This window comes from Xenopus laevis, chromosome 5L (genome assembly GCF_017654675.1).
Source record: "Xenopus laevis strain J_2021 chromosome 5L, Xenopus_laevis_v10.1, whole genome shotgun sequence".
Lineage (NCBI taxonomy): Eukaryota > Metazoa > Chordata > Amphibia > Anura > Pipidae > Xenopus > Xenopus laevis.
The window spans coordinates 158,758,622-158,776,113 of record NC_054379.1 but is presented as its reverse complement, the minus strand read 5'-3'; the positions used below and the strand labels follow the sequence as shown (position 1 = coordinate 158,776,113).

Here is a 17,492-nt window from a genome sequence, read left to right as displayed (position 1 = left end):
GAGAGACCGCGGGTTCAGCTCTCAAAAGAGGGACTGTCCCTCGGAAAAAGGGACACTTGGGAGGTATATGGCTAAGCCTTTATTTTCCTCTCTGTTTACTTCGAGACAAACAGACGTGGCAGCTTTAAATCTATTACACCGAACTGAAAATAGTCCTGAGCTTTCGAAACTATATAGAACAAAGCTGTCACTGTACAGAGAAGTCTCGTGCCACGAGTAATCAGCAACTAAGGACGTTCCTACCCAGAATGCTCCGCGGCCGGTCGCGGGAAAGTGACGTCACGCACACGAGAATGACAGAGAGCTGCTGCCGGTGCGGCGTGTAACTCGGCTGCCCAGGCAATGCCTGCGGATAGAGACCACAGAAGTTTCCTAGAGGACTGGCCCCGGGTCAGCAAGTTCGTACTGTCCGCTTTTGCAGCGTCGGTTGCTGAGTTAGGTAAAGTCGCTGGGGCTCGGTGTCTTCTCTATCAGTCCAAAGTCTATACTAGAGACTGTCCTGTTGGAAATGAGTTCCGAGTCTCTGTCTGTCTCTTGTTATAGTGAGCGCATATTAAAGGGGCCGTTCACCTTTAAATGAACTAACAAATTAACAATTTGCCATTGGTTTAAATTTTTTTTTTTATTGTTTGTGGTTTTTGAGTTATTTCGTTTTTTTATTCAGCAGCTCTCCAGTTTGTGATTTCAGCAATCTGGTTGCTAGGGTCCAAATTACCCTAGCAACCATGCATTGATTTGAATAAGAGACTGGAATATGAATAGGAGAGGCCTGAATAGAAAGACGAGTCATAAAAAAAAAAGTAGCAATAACAATACATTTGTAGCCTTACAGAGCATTTGATTTTTAGATGGGGTCAGCGGCCCCCATTTGAAAGCTGGAAAGAGTCAGAAGAAAAAGGCAATTCATCCAGAAACTATACAAATGAAGACCAATTGAAAAGTTGGTTAGACTTGGCCATTCTATAACATATTAAAAGTTACTTTGAAAGTGAACTGGCCCTTTAAGTAAACTTTTAGGTCATTACCGAATAGCCAAGCAACGTTTTAATTGGTCTTTATTTATTTATTTTCCTTATAATTTTTTTAATTATTTACCTTCTTCGGTTTGCAGCATTCTATAAGGGGTCGGTGACTCCATCTAGTAAACAGGCTCTGTAAGGCTACAAATGTATTGTTATTGCTACTTTTTATTACTCTTCTTTCTATTCAGGCCTCTCCTATTCATATTCCAGTCCCTTGTTCAAATCAGGGCATGGTTGCTAGGGTCATCTGGATCCTAGAAACCAGCTTGCTGAAACTAGACCTGAGAACCGCTGAATAAAAAGTTAAATAACTCGGAGAACACAAATAAAAAATGAAAATTGATGGCAAATTGTCTCAGAATATCAAGTCACTACATCAGACTAAAAGTTAACTGAAAGGTGAACAACCCTTTTAATAGGGGCACTAAGGGTCATCCTCACTGTGTGCCAATTAAAATATGTTTTGCTGCTGATGATATTGCAGATGAGGGGCTCTGTGTTTATGAGAATAACCTTATAATATAGGGATCACTATGTTGTCAAATATATAGTGAATAAAGTACCCTCTCTTGTAAAATATAAGGATATTACAAGTTACGGAGGAGTTTCATCACCATATAAAAGTACGAGGCTGAAGGCCGAGTGTTTTTATACAGGTCATGGAACTCTGAGGTAACTTCTAATATCCTCATATTTTACAACTGGGGGTACTTTATTTATTATAATACACAAGTTTCAGTGAGTCATGTGACAGAAATGACATCAGAACTCAACGTTTATAACTGATGACATCGAAACACACCGTTTATAAGGATATAATTTACAAGAAATTCATGGCTTTTGTGTATTATATATATATATATATATATATATATATATATATATATATATATATATATATAAATAAAATACAGTTTTAAATATGTTGCTTAGGAGGAGGACAAACACAGTCCTAATGCATTATTAGTCAGGAAGTGGAGTTGTTTACTCTTTAGGGAGACTAGACAAGTAGGTGATTCTAAACCATCGCCTTGTATTAGTGGTTATAGGTTATTATGTGATCAAAACTAATGGCAGTTTTCCTTTTTATCAGTGACGTTTCCGCTAGATCTAACGAAAACCCGCCTACAGATTCAGGGAGAGGCGGCACTGAAGCAGCATGGGGGGGTGGGATCAGCAATTCCATACAGAGGGATGGTGCGGACTGCGAGAGGCATCGTGCAGGAAGAAGGCTTGCTAAAGCTTTGGCAAGGAGCTACTCCAGCTGTCTATAGGCACATTGGTAAATTGCGTTTTTTCTGTAAAAAGTTTGCGTTTACCTGATCTCACTCCTGACAGGGTCACCCTGGGCACTCTTTATTGTTGGTGGGGTTCTGTTGCCGTGTGCTTACCTATCTTCCTGTATTTGATCAAGAACATTTCACTTTCAGTTTTCCCAGTCCTAGGGGGTTATTAACCTTTAAATGAACTTTTAGTATGATGTAGAGAGAGATATTCTGAGACAATTTGCAATTGGTTTTCATTTTTTATTATTTGTGGTTTTTGAGTTATTTAGCTTTTTATTCAGCAACTCTCCAGTTTGCAGTTTCAGCAATCTGGTTTCTAGGGTCCAAATTACCCTAGCAACCATGCATTGATTTGAATAAGAGACTGGGATATGAATAGGAGAGGAAACCAGAAACAGCTATGTGGCAATGGCGGAGCTCATCCCATGCACGCCAGCTCCTGCTAGACCGTAGCTATCGCGATGTGTCTGCTCCTTCTACTGCATCAAACCACTATTACCGCTGTGGAGCGCTGATCAAAGCATTCTTGGAGTCTGGTGAGTCTAGTCTGATGAAGTGTCAAGTCTTTTGACATAAAACGCGTTAGATGTAAATCCCCTCCTTTGTTATTTTTAAAGCGCATAAATAAAGCCAATACATTGATTTTAATTATACCAGACTCCAAGAATGCTTTGATCAGCGCTCCGCAGTGGTAATAGTGGTATGAATAGGAGAGGGTCTGAATAGAAAGATAAGTAATAAAAAGTAGGGTTGTGAAGATTCTCATTCATCCAGGTCATGGAACAACTTAATGATAAGTCCCCCTTTAGGAATTTGGATATAGTTTAACTTCGAGGATTTATCCAAATGGGTGTCCTGAATATCTAACTGAATCATTGCTCTTTGCATGTTAGCCCACAGGCTGTGCCTTAAAGGAACAGTAACGCCAAAAAAAATTAAAGTGTTTTAAGGTAATGAAAATATCATGTAGTGTTGGTAAAACTGGTGTGTTTGCTTCAGAAACTATAGTTCATATAAACAAGCTGCTGAGTAGCAATGACGGAAATTGAAAAAAGTCTATATGGCACAGGTTAAATAGTGGATAACAGATAACATTATGTTCTACAGAGCTTATCTGCTATCTGCTGTGTAACCTGAGACTTTTCTCCTTTGAGTGGCTGTCCCTATTGCTACACAGCAGCTTATTTATATAAACAATAGTAGTGTTTGTGAAGCAAACACAGCAGTTTTACCAGTGCAGGGCAACACTGTATTATATTTGTATTAACTTTAAAGGAAAACTATACCCCCAAAATGAATACTTAAGCAACAGATAGTTTATATCAAATTGAATGACATATTAAAGAATCTTACCAAACTGGAATATATATTTACATAAATATTGCCCTTTTACATCTCTTGCCTTGAACCACCATTTCGTGACTCTATCTGTGCTGCCTCAGAGATCACCTGACCAGAAATACTACAACACTAACTGTAACAGGAAGAAGTGAGGAAGCAAAAGGCAGATCTGTCTGTTAATTGGCTCATGTGACCTTACATGTGGTTTGTATGTGTGCACAGTGAATCTTACGATCTCAGGGGGCGGCCCTTATTTTTTAAAATGGCAATTTTCTATTTATGATTACCCAATGGCACATACTACTAAAATAGTATAGTATTATGATAATGGTTCATTTACATGAAGCAGGGTTTTACACATGAGCTGTTTTACTCAGTATCTTTTAATAGAGACCTACATTGTTTGGGGGGTATAGTTTTCCTTTAAAACACTCTATTTTTTTTGTTACTTTTCCTTTAAGATGCAGCTCTTTGTATTCCTAAAATGGAGCACAAAGAGTCATTCTTTTCTACGAATACACCATTGCCGGGTCTGGACTGAGAGTCAAATAGGCCCTGGCATTTCTGGTACACAGAGGCCCAATCAGCCCACACAGAGGCCCAAACAGTCCCCACCAGCCCACAAAATACTGACTTTCTATGGCACTTTTATAGCAGCCCATCTGGCATTTGCCGGAACCCACAGATTGCCAGTTCGGGCCTGACCATTGCACTCCTTTACAAGGGCTTTGATGTATAACTATGGCAAGACCCTGGGAACTTTCCATTCACGGTTGTGTCTGAAATGCAGAAAAGTAGAGGAATGTTGATGAGTTAGGGCAATGCAGATGGTAAAATCCATCAAATAGGTAAGGGGCAGGTTATCAATTTTCAAAACAAATCTGACCTCAATCGGTGCTCACCATTGAGAAACTTAGCCTTTAATAAAGCAGACCATAAGCATAGTATTCTTACTGTGTTTTAGTCTACTCTGGAGTGCGCATGGTGGCCTATGAGCATCTTCGGGATTCTGTGCTTGGAAAAAGGGATGATGACACTTTCCCTTTATGGTAAGTATTCTGACCTGCCTTGAAGCAATAAATCATGCGCTGGCTGGCTTGTACTTATAGTTCAATTTTCTCTAGGCTGTTTTGGCCAGGCATGTTGCCCGGCTGATTTTACCCCGCCACCAAGCTTCTCTCTGACCCTGCTCCATCCCCACATTGTGCGCAGAGTTGATGTCTTCATACTTAAAAGACAAGGACAGTTAAACTAAAGAAGTAGCTAGAAATATTGTACATTATGTTTTGGGCTTCTGTACCAGCCTCGGGCAACCACATCCCTTTAGCAGTAAAGATCTGTGTCCAAAGGTGCCCCAGTAGCTCCCCATCTTCTTTTCTGCTGATTCACTGCACATGCTCTGTGCTGCTGTCACTTACTGAGCTTAGGGACCCACTCACAATATACAGTACACATAGAATAGAAATGTCACAATATAAGGCTGATTAGTAATTAATACAGATAATTACTACATGGCAGCACAGAACCAGTGCAATTAGCATCAGAATTTAATAATCAGCAAACCTGTAGCATCAGCTTATATTACAGACAGGGAAGCTCCTTTTCTGCTGGATAATTAGTGACGAGCCCTAAGTTTAGCTTCTCAACAGCTGCTCAGAAACCATTGAGCATGTGAGTGTCACAGACACTTTCCAAGATGGTGACCCCCTGTGACAAGTTTGAAGTCCTGGATCATTGCTGCTATTGACAAGCTGAAACTTTAGGCTGGTGCAATAAGTTCACTATATAAAATATGGCATTTTTAAGCCATATTCATTTTTAGGGTTTAGTTCTCCTTTAAGCTAGTAGAGCTGCTTATAAAAAATAACGTAGTTTTGGCGTAGGAGGTTGGGGAGGTACATATTTATTTCTCTCCCCCACCCGGGCAGTTCCCCCCCCCCCCGGGAAAAACCCTGTAGTTATGTGTATAGGTTTTACTATATATATATAAAGACTACATCTGTAAGACCTGCAGCTCAGGAAAGCATTCAGGAATCTCGTGCAGATCAGGGAAATAACCTGCATTTACTTGCCAAGTGCAGACCTTGAATTTTTCATTTGTACATCAGTGAAATGAGATCAAGGTTGACCTGGCGGAGGCCAACATGCCTATCTCTGTCCAAATGTCAGTGCTAGAATTGCTCGTCAGCAGATATATACGATGATTAATCTGATATAAAATGCAGTAAATTGTTTGCTTATCTGTGGGCTCATAATATAATTTTTTGTAAAGCAGCAGAACGAGGCAAGTTTACTTTGTGTCACTGCACTGAAATCTACGGAAACTTTGAAGTCTACGTTGAGCCAATAAAAGCACTTTCTTTGCACTACAAATTGTACTAGTGTGCTATAGTTTCCTTGGACTTCTATGATATTTTGGCCCTGAGCAGGGGGTCTTACAGACTGTTTAACACCTGAAAAGGTCTATTGGTTACAGGCGAGCACTCTAATTTTGTGTGGAACTGCACTGAAATCTGGCACCCCTATAAGGTCCAACCTTTTTGTCAGGGCCCCCAAACAAAGTACAGATACAGGGAAAACACTAGTGTGTTGGCTGTTGTTTATAGTATAAACAGGGCAGTAAATAACCCACCCCGAGCTGGGAGAGCAAATACACATTTTCTGCAAAATTAACCCTAACTAGCGTTTTGTCCAGTTTTGGAAACACTTGTATAATGCATTCCTGTCCATGCCCCCCGGGTAAGCACTGCAGCATGGTAGGCTTCCACGTCTTTCATCTTACCACCCAGCATGCTTGGTTAAATGCACTGGCATTGGGATGTGTATGCCAGGATTCGGTTTGGGATTCGGCCAGGATTCAGCCTTTTTCAGCAGGATTCGGCTGAATCCTTCTGCCTGGCCGAACCGAATTCGGTTTGGAAGGCAGAAGGAAATCTCGTTATTTTTGAAACAAGACAAGGAAGTAAAAAATGTTTTACCTTCCCACCCCTAATTTGAATATGCAAATTAGGATCCGTTTTGATTTTCCCCCCGAATCTTTCATGAAGGACATCGGGCGTTCGGCCGAATCCAAAATAGTGGATCCCTAATGCCAATAGGTCTGCCCATATATATATATATATATATATATATATATATATATATATATATATATATATATATAGTCAAATACAAGAGTCCTCTGCACTCAACCCATTATCAATATATTTAAGACAGCGACATTTTGTGCATACTGCTACTAAAAAATGCCTTACCCTTTAAACAAAACAGGGATTGTTTGTCCATATATTGCAATATATTTAAGCTGGCCAACTACGTCAAAGTCATCCCATATCTGGCCAGTCCTATGCTCAATTTTATCTGATTCATTAAGAATTCTGTTGCTTCATTATACATTTTACAAAGGGACTTGGTTTTACCTGCAACTTAACTTGCACTCCAAAGTCTCTTTAGTGAGTTTTAGTCTCACTAAAGAGACTTTGGAGTGCGGTTCTGTATGACAAATTAAGTACAACCTTTTTGAACCTGCACCCACAACTACATTACAAATCCGGATCAGGGTGCGGCTGTGTTTTTCCACTTGGCAGGAAAGCTGTGGTTGGTGGAATGACAGCTGGAGCGATTGGGCAGTTTTTTGCCAGTCCAACTGATCTGGTAAAAGTTCAGATGCAGATGGAAGGAAAGAGAAGACTAGAAGGGAAGCCACCTCGGTGAGTTCTCATATTCTGTTTTGTGACTGCTCCTTGGCTCTGATATTGGAGGGCCTGCATGTAGATTGGCTGTAATTTATAAAGCACATTCACATTTTATACAGTAATGATCCCCAACCAGAGGCTCGTGAGCACATGTTGCTCACCAACTCCTTGGATGTTGCTCCCAGTGGCCTCAAAGCAGGTGCTTAATTTTAAATTCTTGGCTTGAAGGCAAGTTTTAGTTGCATAAAAACCAGGTGTAGTGACAAACAGGGCCTCCTATAGGCTACCAGTCCACACAGGGGCCATCAAATGGCCAATCACAGAACTTATTTGGCACCCCCATGAACATATTTCACACTTTGCTCCCCAGCTCCTTTTACATGTGAATGTTGCTTAGGTGTATAAAAGGTTGGGGACCCCTGCTATATAGATATACTGTTAGATGTATTCCTTTTTGTGCTGCAGATCAAATCATGTAACTGGTTACTTTATGGAAAACAATGTGTTACCATGGTGATTGTGCCAAATCCTTCAGCATGGAAAGAGTTAAGGGAGAATTAAAGCGTAACTAAAGAAGTAGCTAGAAATGTTGTACATTATGTTTTGGGGTTCTGTACCAGCCCAAGGCAACCACAGCCCTTTAGCAGTAAAGATCTGTGTCTCCAAAGATACCCCAGTAGCTCCCCATCTTCTTTTCTGCTGATTCACTGCACATGCTCTGTGCTGCTGTCACTTACTGAGCTTCTCAACAGCCAATCAGAGCCCACTGAGCATGTGAGTGTCACAGACACTTTCCAAGATGGTGACCCCCTGTGACAAGTTTGAAGTCCTGGATCATTGCTGCTATTGACAAGCTGAAACTTTAGCCTTGTGCAATAAGTTCACTATATATAATATGGCATTTTTAACCATATTAATTTTTAGGGTTTAGTTCTTATTTAAAGAGTGGCAAATGTGTGCCAAAGTGAATGAACACATGTGAATGTGCTTTGACTTGTACATTATTATTTGGTATTTGCTATATTTCAATGTTTTGCAGGGTGCGAGGAGTATATCACGCTTTTGTGACAATCGTTTCTAAAGGAGGAATACGGGGACTGTGGGCAGGATGGGTACCGAATGTTCAGAGAGCCGCTCTGGTAAATATGGGAGGTAAATGGACAACACTGACACATGCTTAGAGGGAGGACGAAGTAAGGTTGGACCCAGTTCAATGACAAGTGATACTGTCACCAGGATAAAAGTGAACAGTACAGCATTTAGGTATAGATTTAGGGAGAAAAAAATATTAAACTTGTGAAAAGTGTTGCATATTGTGCTTGAGTGGGAGATGTATGACACTGTGTATACAGTAACTCTATAATACAGCAGAAATGACCACAAGCCTACATTGGTATGAACTGCAGCTCTTGGGAAAGCATTCAGTGTTTTGCCTCATGTACAGATCAGGCAAATGACCTGCATTTATCTGCCAGATGTAAACCTTGATTTCTGTGTTTGTATATTGGTGACATGAGATCAAGGTTGTCTAATCTCTGTCCAAATTTCAGTTCTATGTGACTGGAAGTTATTGCAAATATTTTGCTTTCGCTAAAATTCAACACAATACAACAGCGCCACCTGCTGGTCATTTTCTGACCCGTCTGACCACCAAGTTGTCAAGGAAATTGTTAGGAGAAAGAGAGGCTGCTCTGATGTTATTCTTCTTAGTAATAAAATTAGAAATATTTCCCAAATCTTTCCTAAGCAGAAGAACATCAGAGCAGCCTCTTTCTTTCTCCTGACAACTTCCTTGACTACTTGGTGGTCAGAAAATGACCAGCAGGTGGCCCTGTTGGAACAAAATTCATGTTAACCGTATATGTATCCCTTAATATATTGGAATTAAAAGAAAATAAATAATCAATGCAAATTACAAAAGTGCTTAGAATAGCACCCTTGTCAATTTTACACTTATTTTAAAGGTTTACTTATCCTTTTTAAATAGCTTGTGACTTGAGTGTGACTTAAGTACCTCTTGCTGGCATGAACCACATAAGGCTTTTTCTGCTCTCTGTAAACGTCTTAGAGTCTTAAGTGCCAGTTAGGTAAAACCATCTGTAGGGTGTAACCAACACCAGCACCTGTTTATAATTTTTGTCATTTTCAGATCTGACAATGTACGATACAGCGAAACACTTTCTACTACGAAACACACCTCTTACGGACAACAGTTTATGTCACACCATTTCCAGGTAGGTACCACCTGCATTTATAATAGGGATAATTTTTTTACTTCAGTTATTAGAGAGTTCACATGTTTGGGAACTTTATCTACACTATTATATGTATGATTGGGTCAGCTGTTTTTTTTTTTTTTGTTTTGCTGCACAGCCTTGTTGTTTTGTTTCAAACCCATTCCCAAAGCATTGGATGGCTTGGTCATTTCAGAACTTTCCCTTATTTTTTCTTTATATATATTCCTTGGTGGATTTAGTGGAATGTTTAGGTCATGGTTATGCTTTCAGTTAACGCTATGGTTACCATATGACTTGAAAATTCAAGGACACATCTAGAAAATTAAGCTTGAAAGTCTGTGCAGCCCTGCAACATGTATTTCTCTTGCGTCTCCGGGGGACACAGGAGACTTGTGGTGTAAAACTCCATGCTTCAGGAGGCAGGACACTTGATTAGAAAAAAAAAAAAGGGATGTGCCAGGACTACCTTGGCTTTACCCCCAGCACTTCCGTTCTGAGATCAGCTTTTCAAGAGCAACTGCAATTGGCAGCGGGGTGATACCATGGGCAGGAGTATTGCTACCCAACAATGGAAAACTATACCCCCAAAATGATACACTCAACACATTCACCTTGTACAATGTTCCTCCGCTCCTCACTGTAAATTTATTCCCGGGGAATCCGAGAGCTGGGTTCCCGGTGCAGGAGCGTATCAGTGTGGGGCTGCTGGCAGCTTTATTATTGCAGGACTTGCACGGCGTGTCAGATCAGAGTACAGATCGCACACAGACCGTTCTGTTGCTGGGAAGGATCGGGCACAAGCTGCCTCATCTATTATGCATATAGGTTTGCCACTCTCCTAGCACCAGGCACCAATATCTGCAGGTCAGCCCCTGCACACAACAAGGGAAGAGGCGCAAGTGAGGGAGACCAGGCAGTTTGGCCGGGGTGGAACATAAGAGGAGGAGCAGTAAGTGTTCACCTGGTACTCCTCCTTCATACGGCAGCTGACTGCGGAACCGGACATGACGAGCTGGAACGACAGGCTCCTCTCTCCGGACCAGCGGATTTGGAGCGTACAGAGACGACAACAGCTGCTCTCATGCTACTGCTGGAGGTGCACCACCAGCTCCCATGGACAATCCTATTGCCCAAGGCAGGCAGCCTAACAGTGGCGGAACTACCGGGGGAGCAGGGGGTGCGAGCGGGCCAGGGCCCGCACCCCCTCAGGGCCCCCGGTAGACCGTGCGCCGCTGACAAATGCGGCCGTTCGGAGGGGGCGTCACGCACCAGGGCCCACCCCCTCTAGTGACGCTTCTGCAGCCTTCGGTTCCATCACAAGAAGGAACTTCCTAGAGTTCCACATCCAGTGCCCCCCAGATCCTGGAGCTCCATTGTGGGCTCTACTGCAAAACATTCCGTCATAAGCAGATTCTGTTGCGGGCTCCATTGCTGATTCTATTGGAAAAGCCATTTCCAAATTCTGTGTTCCCCAACGGAAAAAACACAAACGATCGGCTCCTAAGCAACCAAACACCTCTCCTCCCTTGTCACCTCATATCCCTTGACATATGACCTATGACATCCCTTGGGCCAGAATCTGAAGGGGAAATTCCTTCTTCCTCCCTCACCATAGGATAATGAGGAGGACGTGAAGGAAAGAGACCATAATCATGATGTTGATCGTTAGGGCAGTAATAGAGGTTCTGAAGCTTGATACACCATCAGATCAACCTTCACAATCCAAGACCCTCTTCAAACTGCAGTGTAAGTCTAAACCCTGCTTCCCACCACATGAGCAACTACTTTCTGTAATTCAAGAGGAGTGGGATTTTATTAAGATGCATTTAAAGGGCAACTGTTGGGCTAAAATATTTTAGGCCACACTCTGGTTGGAGGTAACCATATATATTTTTTTTTAATTTGCACCCCCACCCGCCATCGCTAGTAGACCCACACCATGAGGTAGCTCCTGGTTCGAACGGTCATGTTGGGGCACACGCATAATAAGCAAATGCCGCAACGTTCTCATTGTGTATGACGTCCGACACTTATTATGCGCATGAGCTCTGCGCCACAATTTAAAAACAAACAAACTACTATTACCCCCAAATGGAGTATGGGCTCTTAGTCTGCACCTTTGGTGGGGGGAAATTATTTTTGGCCAACAGGTGCCCTTTAAGTAGCTTTAAAGTGTAGTTCCTGCCATGTCACATAGATTTTATTAAATGACTTGTATACATTTAATACACTGGTGTATCTAGTATAGGTAAATCTAAAAACTGGTGGCTTAGCTGAGGCAGAGCAAACAAATGCCCTGAACTTTTAAAATAAGTGAAATCTAAACATCTAATTGGACAGGAAATAACACTGCACTAAGGTTTTGTATAATAATAAGGGGGGTTAATATATTAAAATATGTTATTTCTTTTAGCATATGCTCAGGCGTAGTTGCTGCTACTCTAGGAACGCCAGCTGATGTTATCAAAACCCGGATAATGAATCAGCCCAGAGACAAGCATGGACGGTAAGAACAATATTTGCTTTGCAAAAAAGATGACCCTTTGTTTCACATGACATGTCTTTTCTTCTCCTTGTGCTTATGACACATTGAGCTTTTTGTCTCCCATCTAGTGGAAAACACCCTTTCTGCCTGTTGCTATTGCTTATGCAAGTTCCCTGTGTGAAACACTGAGCAGGGGATAGCAGATCAGAGCTCTCTCTCTCTTCCCCTCCTTTCTCTTAACATTTCTTAGCATTACGAACATATTTTGTATTTATTTATATATGCACCACAATTACACCCACACACCCACATACCTTTTCAAGGCATAAACAACAAACAGGGGTATATTTATTATACATTGCAGTGAGACTAGATGGGTAAATGCCAAGGGGCAAATTCCCTAACCGGCAAAAATTCGCCAGCGACGGCGCTTCGCAGCCATCGCAACACTTCGCCAGGCGTAAATTTGCTAGGACAACACTAATTCACTAAAGTGCGAAGTTACGTCCAGGGAGCCGAACGCTGGCAAAGTTTCGCTAGCGTTACTGCAGCAATCAAATTGAAGATGCGCTAGCGTTGCCTAATTTGCATACGGTGGAAAATGATAAAGTTACATGGACGTATATGTTGCAGCAAATACATTACACAAGTCCAGGGAAAATAGAGTTGTTATAATGCCCTACACATGAGACCACTGTATAGTTTGTGTTCCATATGTTAGAAAATGGAGGGGGGAACCTGGTTACCCAAAAAAAAATTTTACGGACCTTTGCAGGCTATCACTGTTAAAAAAGTAAAAGACGCCAGCGTTTTTTGGGACTAAAAATTTAGGAAGTCCTATGCACTCCATTGCACTTCGCCTGGTCTGAGCTGGTGAAGGCAAGTCTCGGAAAGAGTTAACCTTCAGTAAAATCCGCATCTTGGGGATACTGTCGTTGGATAACCCTCATGTCTGTGGCGCTGATTTCCATTACTGTAACACAAGCTTGTGGCAAAGTTTTGAAGTTATGAAAGTGTAGAAACAAATGTTTTTTAGGGGGCTGCTGTACAAATCCTCTACCGACTGCCTTATTCAAGCAATACGTGGCGAAGGCTTCATGTCTCTCTACAAAGGCTTTATGCCTACATGGATGAGAATGGTAAGCACATATTCACATTGGATATAAATCATGGACAGGCTCTCATAAATTGTATCACCACTTAATTACTGGATTGTGTGCAATGTTACCTAAAGTGTATTGTGTGGATTGTCCATTTATTAGTAATTGGAAAGTAAAGGCAAATGCTGAAGAATTTAGCAAAAAATCATTTACATACAGTGCCCTCCATAATGTGCTGGACAAAGACACATTTTTTCTTTGATTTACCCCTCTGCTCCTCAGTGTAAAATTTTAAATCAAACTATTCAGATGGGATAAAAGTTGCATATTCCAGACTTTAATTCAAAGTTATCTGCATACATTTCAGTTTCACCTTGTAGAAATTACAACTAGGGGGACTATGCATATAATTTGTTGTCATTTCTTCATGGTGATAGTGAAATGTATGCAGATATTAAAGTCTGCCAGGGCTGCCGTTAGAAATCAAGGGGCCCCGTACCACAAAATTTTCGTGGGCCCTACCCCAGACACAGCTGCCCCAAAGAATATTTTTTTAAAAAAACATTGGCGCCAGGGCCCCCTTACAAGTTAAAAAAAAAAATTGCGGCCCCAAAGAATATTTTATTTTTAAAAGAACATTGGTGGCAGGGGCCTATAGAGTATTAATATAATGCATAGTGCATAGGTGGCCAGGGGATTAAAAATAAATACCATATATACCCGAGTATAAGCCGAGTTTTTCAGCATCCAAAATGTGCTGAAAAAGTCTACCTCAGCATATACTCCGGTCAGCGGTACCCGACCCGAGTAGCTGAGATTGCAGTCACTTTTAATCATTCCTATACCAACAGTTCACTTGGGGAGAGACTGCAATATCCCACAATGCCCTCTGTTATATGAAAGAATAACAGTGCGCCCTCTGTTGGTTATATGAAAGAATAACAGTGACTGCAATATCACACAGCGCCCTCTGTTGGTTATATGAAAGAATAACAGTGCGCCCTCTGTTGGTTATATGAAAGAATAACAGTGACTGCAATATCACACAGTGCCCTCTGTTGGTTATATTAAAGAATAACAGTGACTGCAATATCACACAGCACCCTCTGTTGGTTATATGAAAGAATAACAGTGCGCCCTCTGTTGGTTATGTGAAAGAATAACAGTGACTGCAATATCACACAGTGCCCTCTGTTGGTTATATGAAAGATTAACAGTGACTGCAATATCACACAGCGCCCTCTGTTGGTTATATGAAAGAATAACAATGACTGCAATATCACACAGCACCCTCTGTTGGTTATATGAAAGAATAACAGTGACTGCAATATCACACAGCGCCATCTGTTGGTTATATGAAAGAATAACAGTGACTGCAATATCACACAGCGCCCTCTGTTGGTTATACGAAAGATTAACAGTGATGGCAATATCACACAGCACCCTCTGCACATGGTAGTGGGACAGTGGGACAATGCACACAGTAATCCGTTTGGCAATTCGCTGGGGGGGTCGCTTTGGCAGAATGTGCGCTGCTGGGAGACGGGGCTGTAGTTGTGTCTAGGCTTATACTAGAGTCAATAAGTTTTCCCAGTTTTCGTAGGTAAAATTAGGTACCTCGGCTTATACTCGGGTCGGCTTATACTCGAGTATATACGGTAAAAAAAAAAACCACACATTGGTGTTCAGAGGAATTGAACTCGTGGCTTCAGGACTTCAACTTCGCCTCCTTTCATGACTAGGTCTTTTCGCCGCTTCAGGACTTCATTTTCAGCTGTTTCTGTGACTTTGGGTCTTTTCGCAGCTTCAGGACTTCAATTTCGACTGTTTCTGTGACTTCGGGTCTTTTCGCTGCTTCAGCACTTCATTTTCAGCTGTTTTCGTGACTTTGGGTCTTTTCGCAGCTTCAGGACTTTAATTTCTGCTGTTTCTGTGACTTTGGGTCTTTTCGCCACTTCAGGACTTCAATTTCGGCTGTTTCTGTGACTTCGGGTCTTTTCGCCACTTCAGGACTTCAATTTCGGCTGTTTCCGTGACTTCGGGTCTTTTCCCCGCTTCAGCACTTCAATTTCAGCTGTTTTTGTGACTTTGGGTCTTTTCGCAGCTTCAGGACTTCAATTTCGGCTGTTTTCGTGACTTCAGGTCTTTTCGCCACTTCAGCACTTCAATTTCAGCTGTTTTTGTGACTTCGTGTCTTTTCGCAGCTTCAGGACTTCAATTTCTGCTGTTTTCGTGACTTAGGGTCTTTTTGCTGCTTCAGCACTTCAATTTGGCTGTTTCTGTGACTTTGCGTCTTTTCGCCGCTTTGGGACTTCGGCTGTTCGGCCCTTCCACATTTAGGCTGTTTAGGAAAGAGATGGCTTCGCGCTGTCAAGGGGGGGCCCGGCTCTTTCGAAAAGTTCCCCACTGCTGGGTCCCCCTTCAGGCCCAGGGCCCGGTACACTTGTACCCCCTGTTCCCCCCCTGATGGCGGCCCTGAGTCTTTTTATCATGTCTGAACTGTTTGATTTAAAATGTTACACGGAGGAGAGGGGTAAATCAAAGAAAATGTGACTTTGTCCCAAACTTAATGGAGGGCACTGTGTAAGTGGTTGAATGGAGTGGCCTGTGTTAGGTTACAGCTACAATGATGCCACATTAATGCACTAGTGTTGGGAAGGGTTGGATGACTGCAATTGGCTGCAACACCAGCACAGTCCTTCTGTTTAATGTAAAGTTCCAGCCAAAGGTCAGGCACTCTGTTCCCTGGGGTGTTGGCAGGCATTTCATCTGATGCTTATCATGTGGCTGTAACATAGCTGCAAAAAATCTCTAGGGCACTTCTAGTAACTCACACACTCAGCATGTGAAATAATGCATTTAGCCAGTATGAATGTGAGTTTGAATGCCAGAGGCTTTATTATTTAACCCCCCCCCCCCCAATAATGAAAGGCCAGTGAATTGCTCTGTTGGTAAACGGACCATGGAAAGTAAGTTCTTTTTAAAGCTTCATTTTTCTTTCCTCTTACAGGCTCCTTGGTCTTTGGTATTCTGGCTGACGTATGAACAGATCAGAAGACTTGGAGGAGTTAGTTCATTCTAATATGCAATAATGCAGGTGTTTGTATTATCAGGTAAATAACTTTGAGGTTTGAATGTTCTTGTATGTGCAAGTTAGTGTAACCATATAATGTAACCATATAATGACAAGTCTGGAAATTAATGTCTGTAATAGGGACAAGTGGGCTGGAACTGAGGGGAGGAAAGAAAATAGAGAAAACGAGAAGGAACTAGACTTGAAGTAAGGTAGAGACTGAAAACAGTTAAAGGAGAATTCAACCTGTAACATAAAAATACCCTGCCCTACATAGACACCCCCCCATCCTCCTCCCCCCAGCCTACCTGGTACCGGGGGCAAATGCCCCTAACTTTTTACTTACCCCTCGGTGCAGATTATATTATATATTATCAGTGACTTGTGCTCTGATAAACTTCAGTCACTCTCTACTGCTGTACTGCAAGTTGGAGTGATATCACCCCCTCCCTTTTCCCCCCCAGCAGCCAAACAAAAGAACAATGGGAAGGTAACCAGATAACAGCTCCCTAACCCAAGATAACAGCTGCCTGGTAAATATAAGAACAACACTCAATAGTAAAAACCCATGTCCCACTGAGACACATTCAGTTACATTGAGAAGGAAAAACGGCAGCCTGCCAGAAAGCATTTCTCTCCTAAAGTGCAGGCACAAGTCACATGACCAGGGGCAGCTGGGAAATTGACAAAATGTCTAGCCCCATGTTATATTTTGAAATTGAATATAAAAAAATCTGTTTGCTCTTTTGAGAAATGGATTTCAGTGCAGAATTCTGCTGGAGCAGCACTATTAACTGATTCATTTTGGAAAAAACATGTTTTCAGATGACAGGATCCCGGCCTTCAACAAAGATAAACACTAAGAAAAAATTTCCTGCACCAATTATTTAAGTTTAGGATTAAAGTATTTACAATTCACAGTAGTTGCGTAATTTAAATCAACTGAAGTGATCAATACAGGGACCGACAGACCACCAAACGAGCAGATCTCCCTGTGTATGGCCACCTTGACTCAGTGCACGTTTGCAATTTAGTTTTTTATTTTTAGTCTTTTGGCTCAACACCTCACCCCTAACATGAGAGTCAGAAACCCTAAGGTTAACTGACCATACAGGAAGTGTATACACAGGGTTGCTGACGATCAAAGACAGCTGTTGACCTATAAGCCAGATATTAGCTGTCCAAAACTGGCAATAGCTCTAACCACTAAAAAATATAAATATATATAATATAAATTTGAAAAATGCTCAGAG

At 41.7% G+C, this 17,492-nt stretch overlaps 1 protein-coding gene across 3 annotated transcripts; it reads left to right on the top strand.

Annotated features, from left to right (window-relative positions):
• The first annotated feature begins 218 nt into the window (after positions 1-218).
• slc25a27.L (solute carrier family 25 member 27 L homeolog) lies at positions 219-16,279 on the top strand. Of its 3 annotated transcripts, NM_001091790.1 has the most exon segments (9): positions 343-439; positions 2,116-2,304; positions 4,614-4,698; positions 7,237-7,359; positions 8,384-8,496; positions 9,494-9,578; positions 11,995-12,087; positions 13,103-13,205; positions 16,177-16,248. In NM_001091790.1, coding segments are annotated over 9 exon segments (960 nt in total).
• The last annotated feature ends 1,213 nt before the right edge of the window (positions 16,280-17,492 follow it).

Coding starts and splice junctions, on each gene's coding strand:
- slc25a27.L (XM_041562181.1), top strand. CDS start 343: ATGCCTGCGGATAGAGACCACAGAAGTTTCCTAGAGGACTGGCCCCGG. Junction 8,497..9,493: donor CGCTCTGGTAAATATGGGAG/GTAAATGGACAA, acceptor TGTCATTTTCAG/ATCTGACAATGTACGATACA. Junction 13,206..16,176: donor TGCCTACATGGATGAGAATG/GTAAGCACATAT, acceptor TTCCTCTTACAG/GCTCCTTGGTCTTTGGTATT.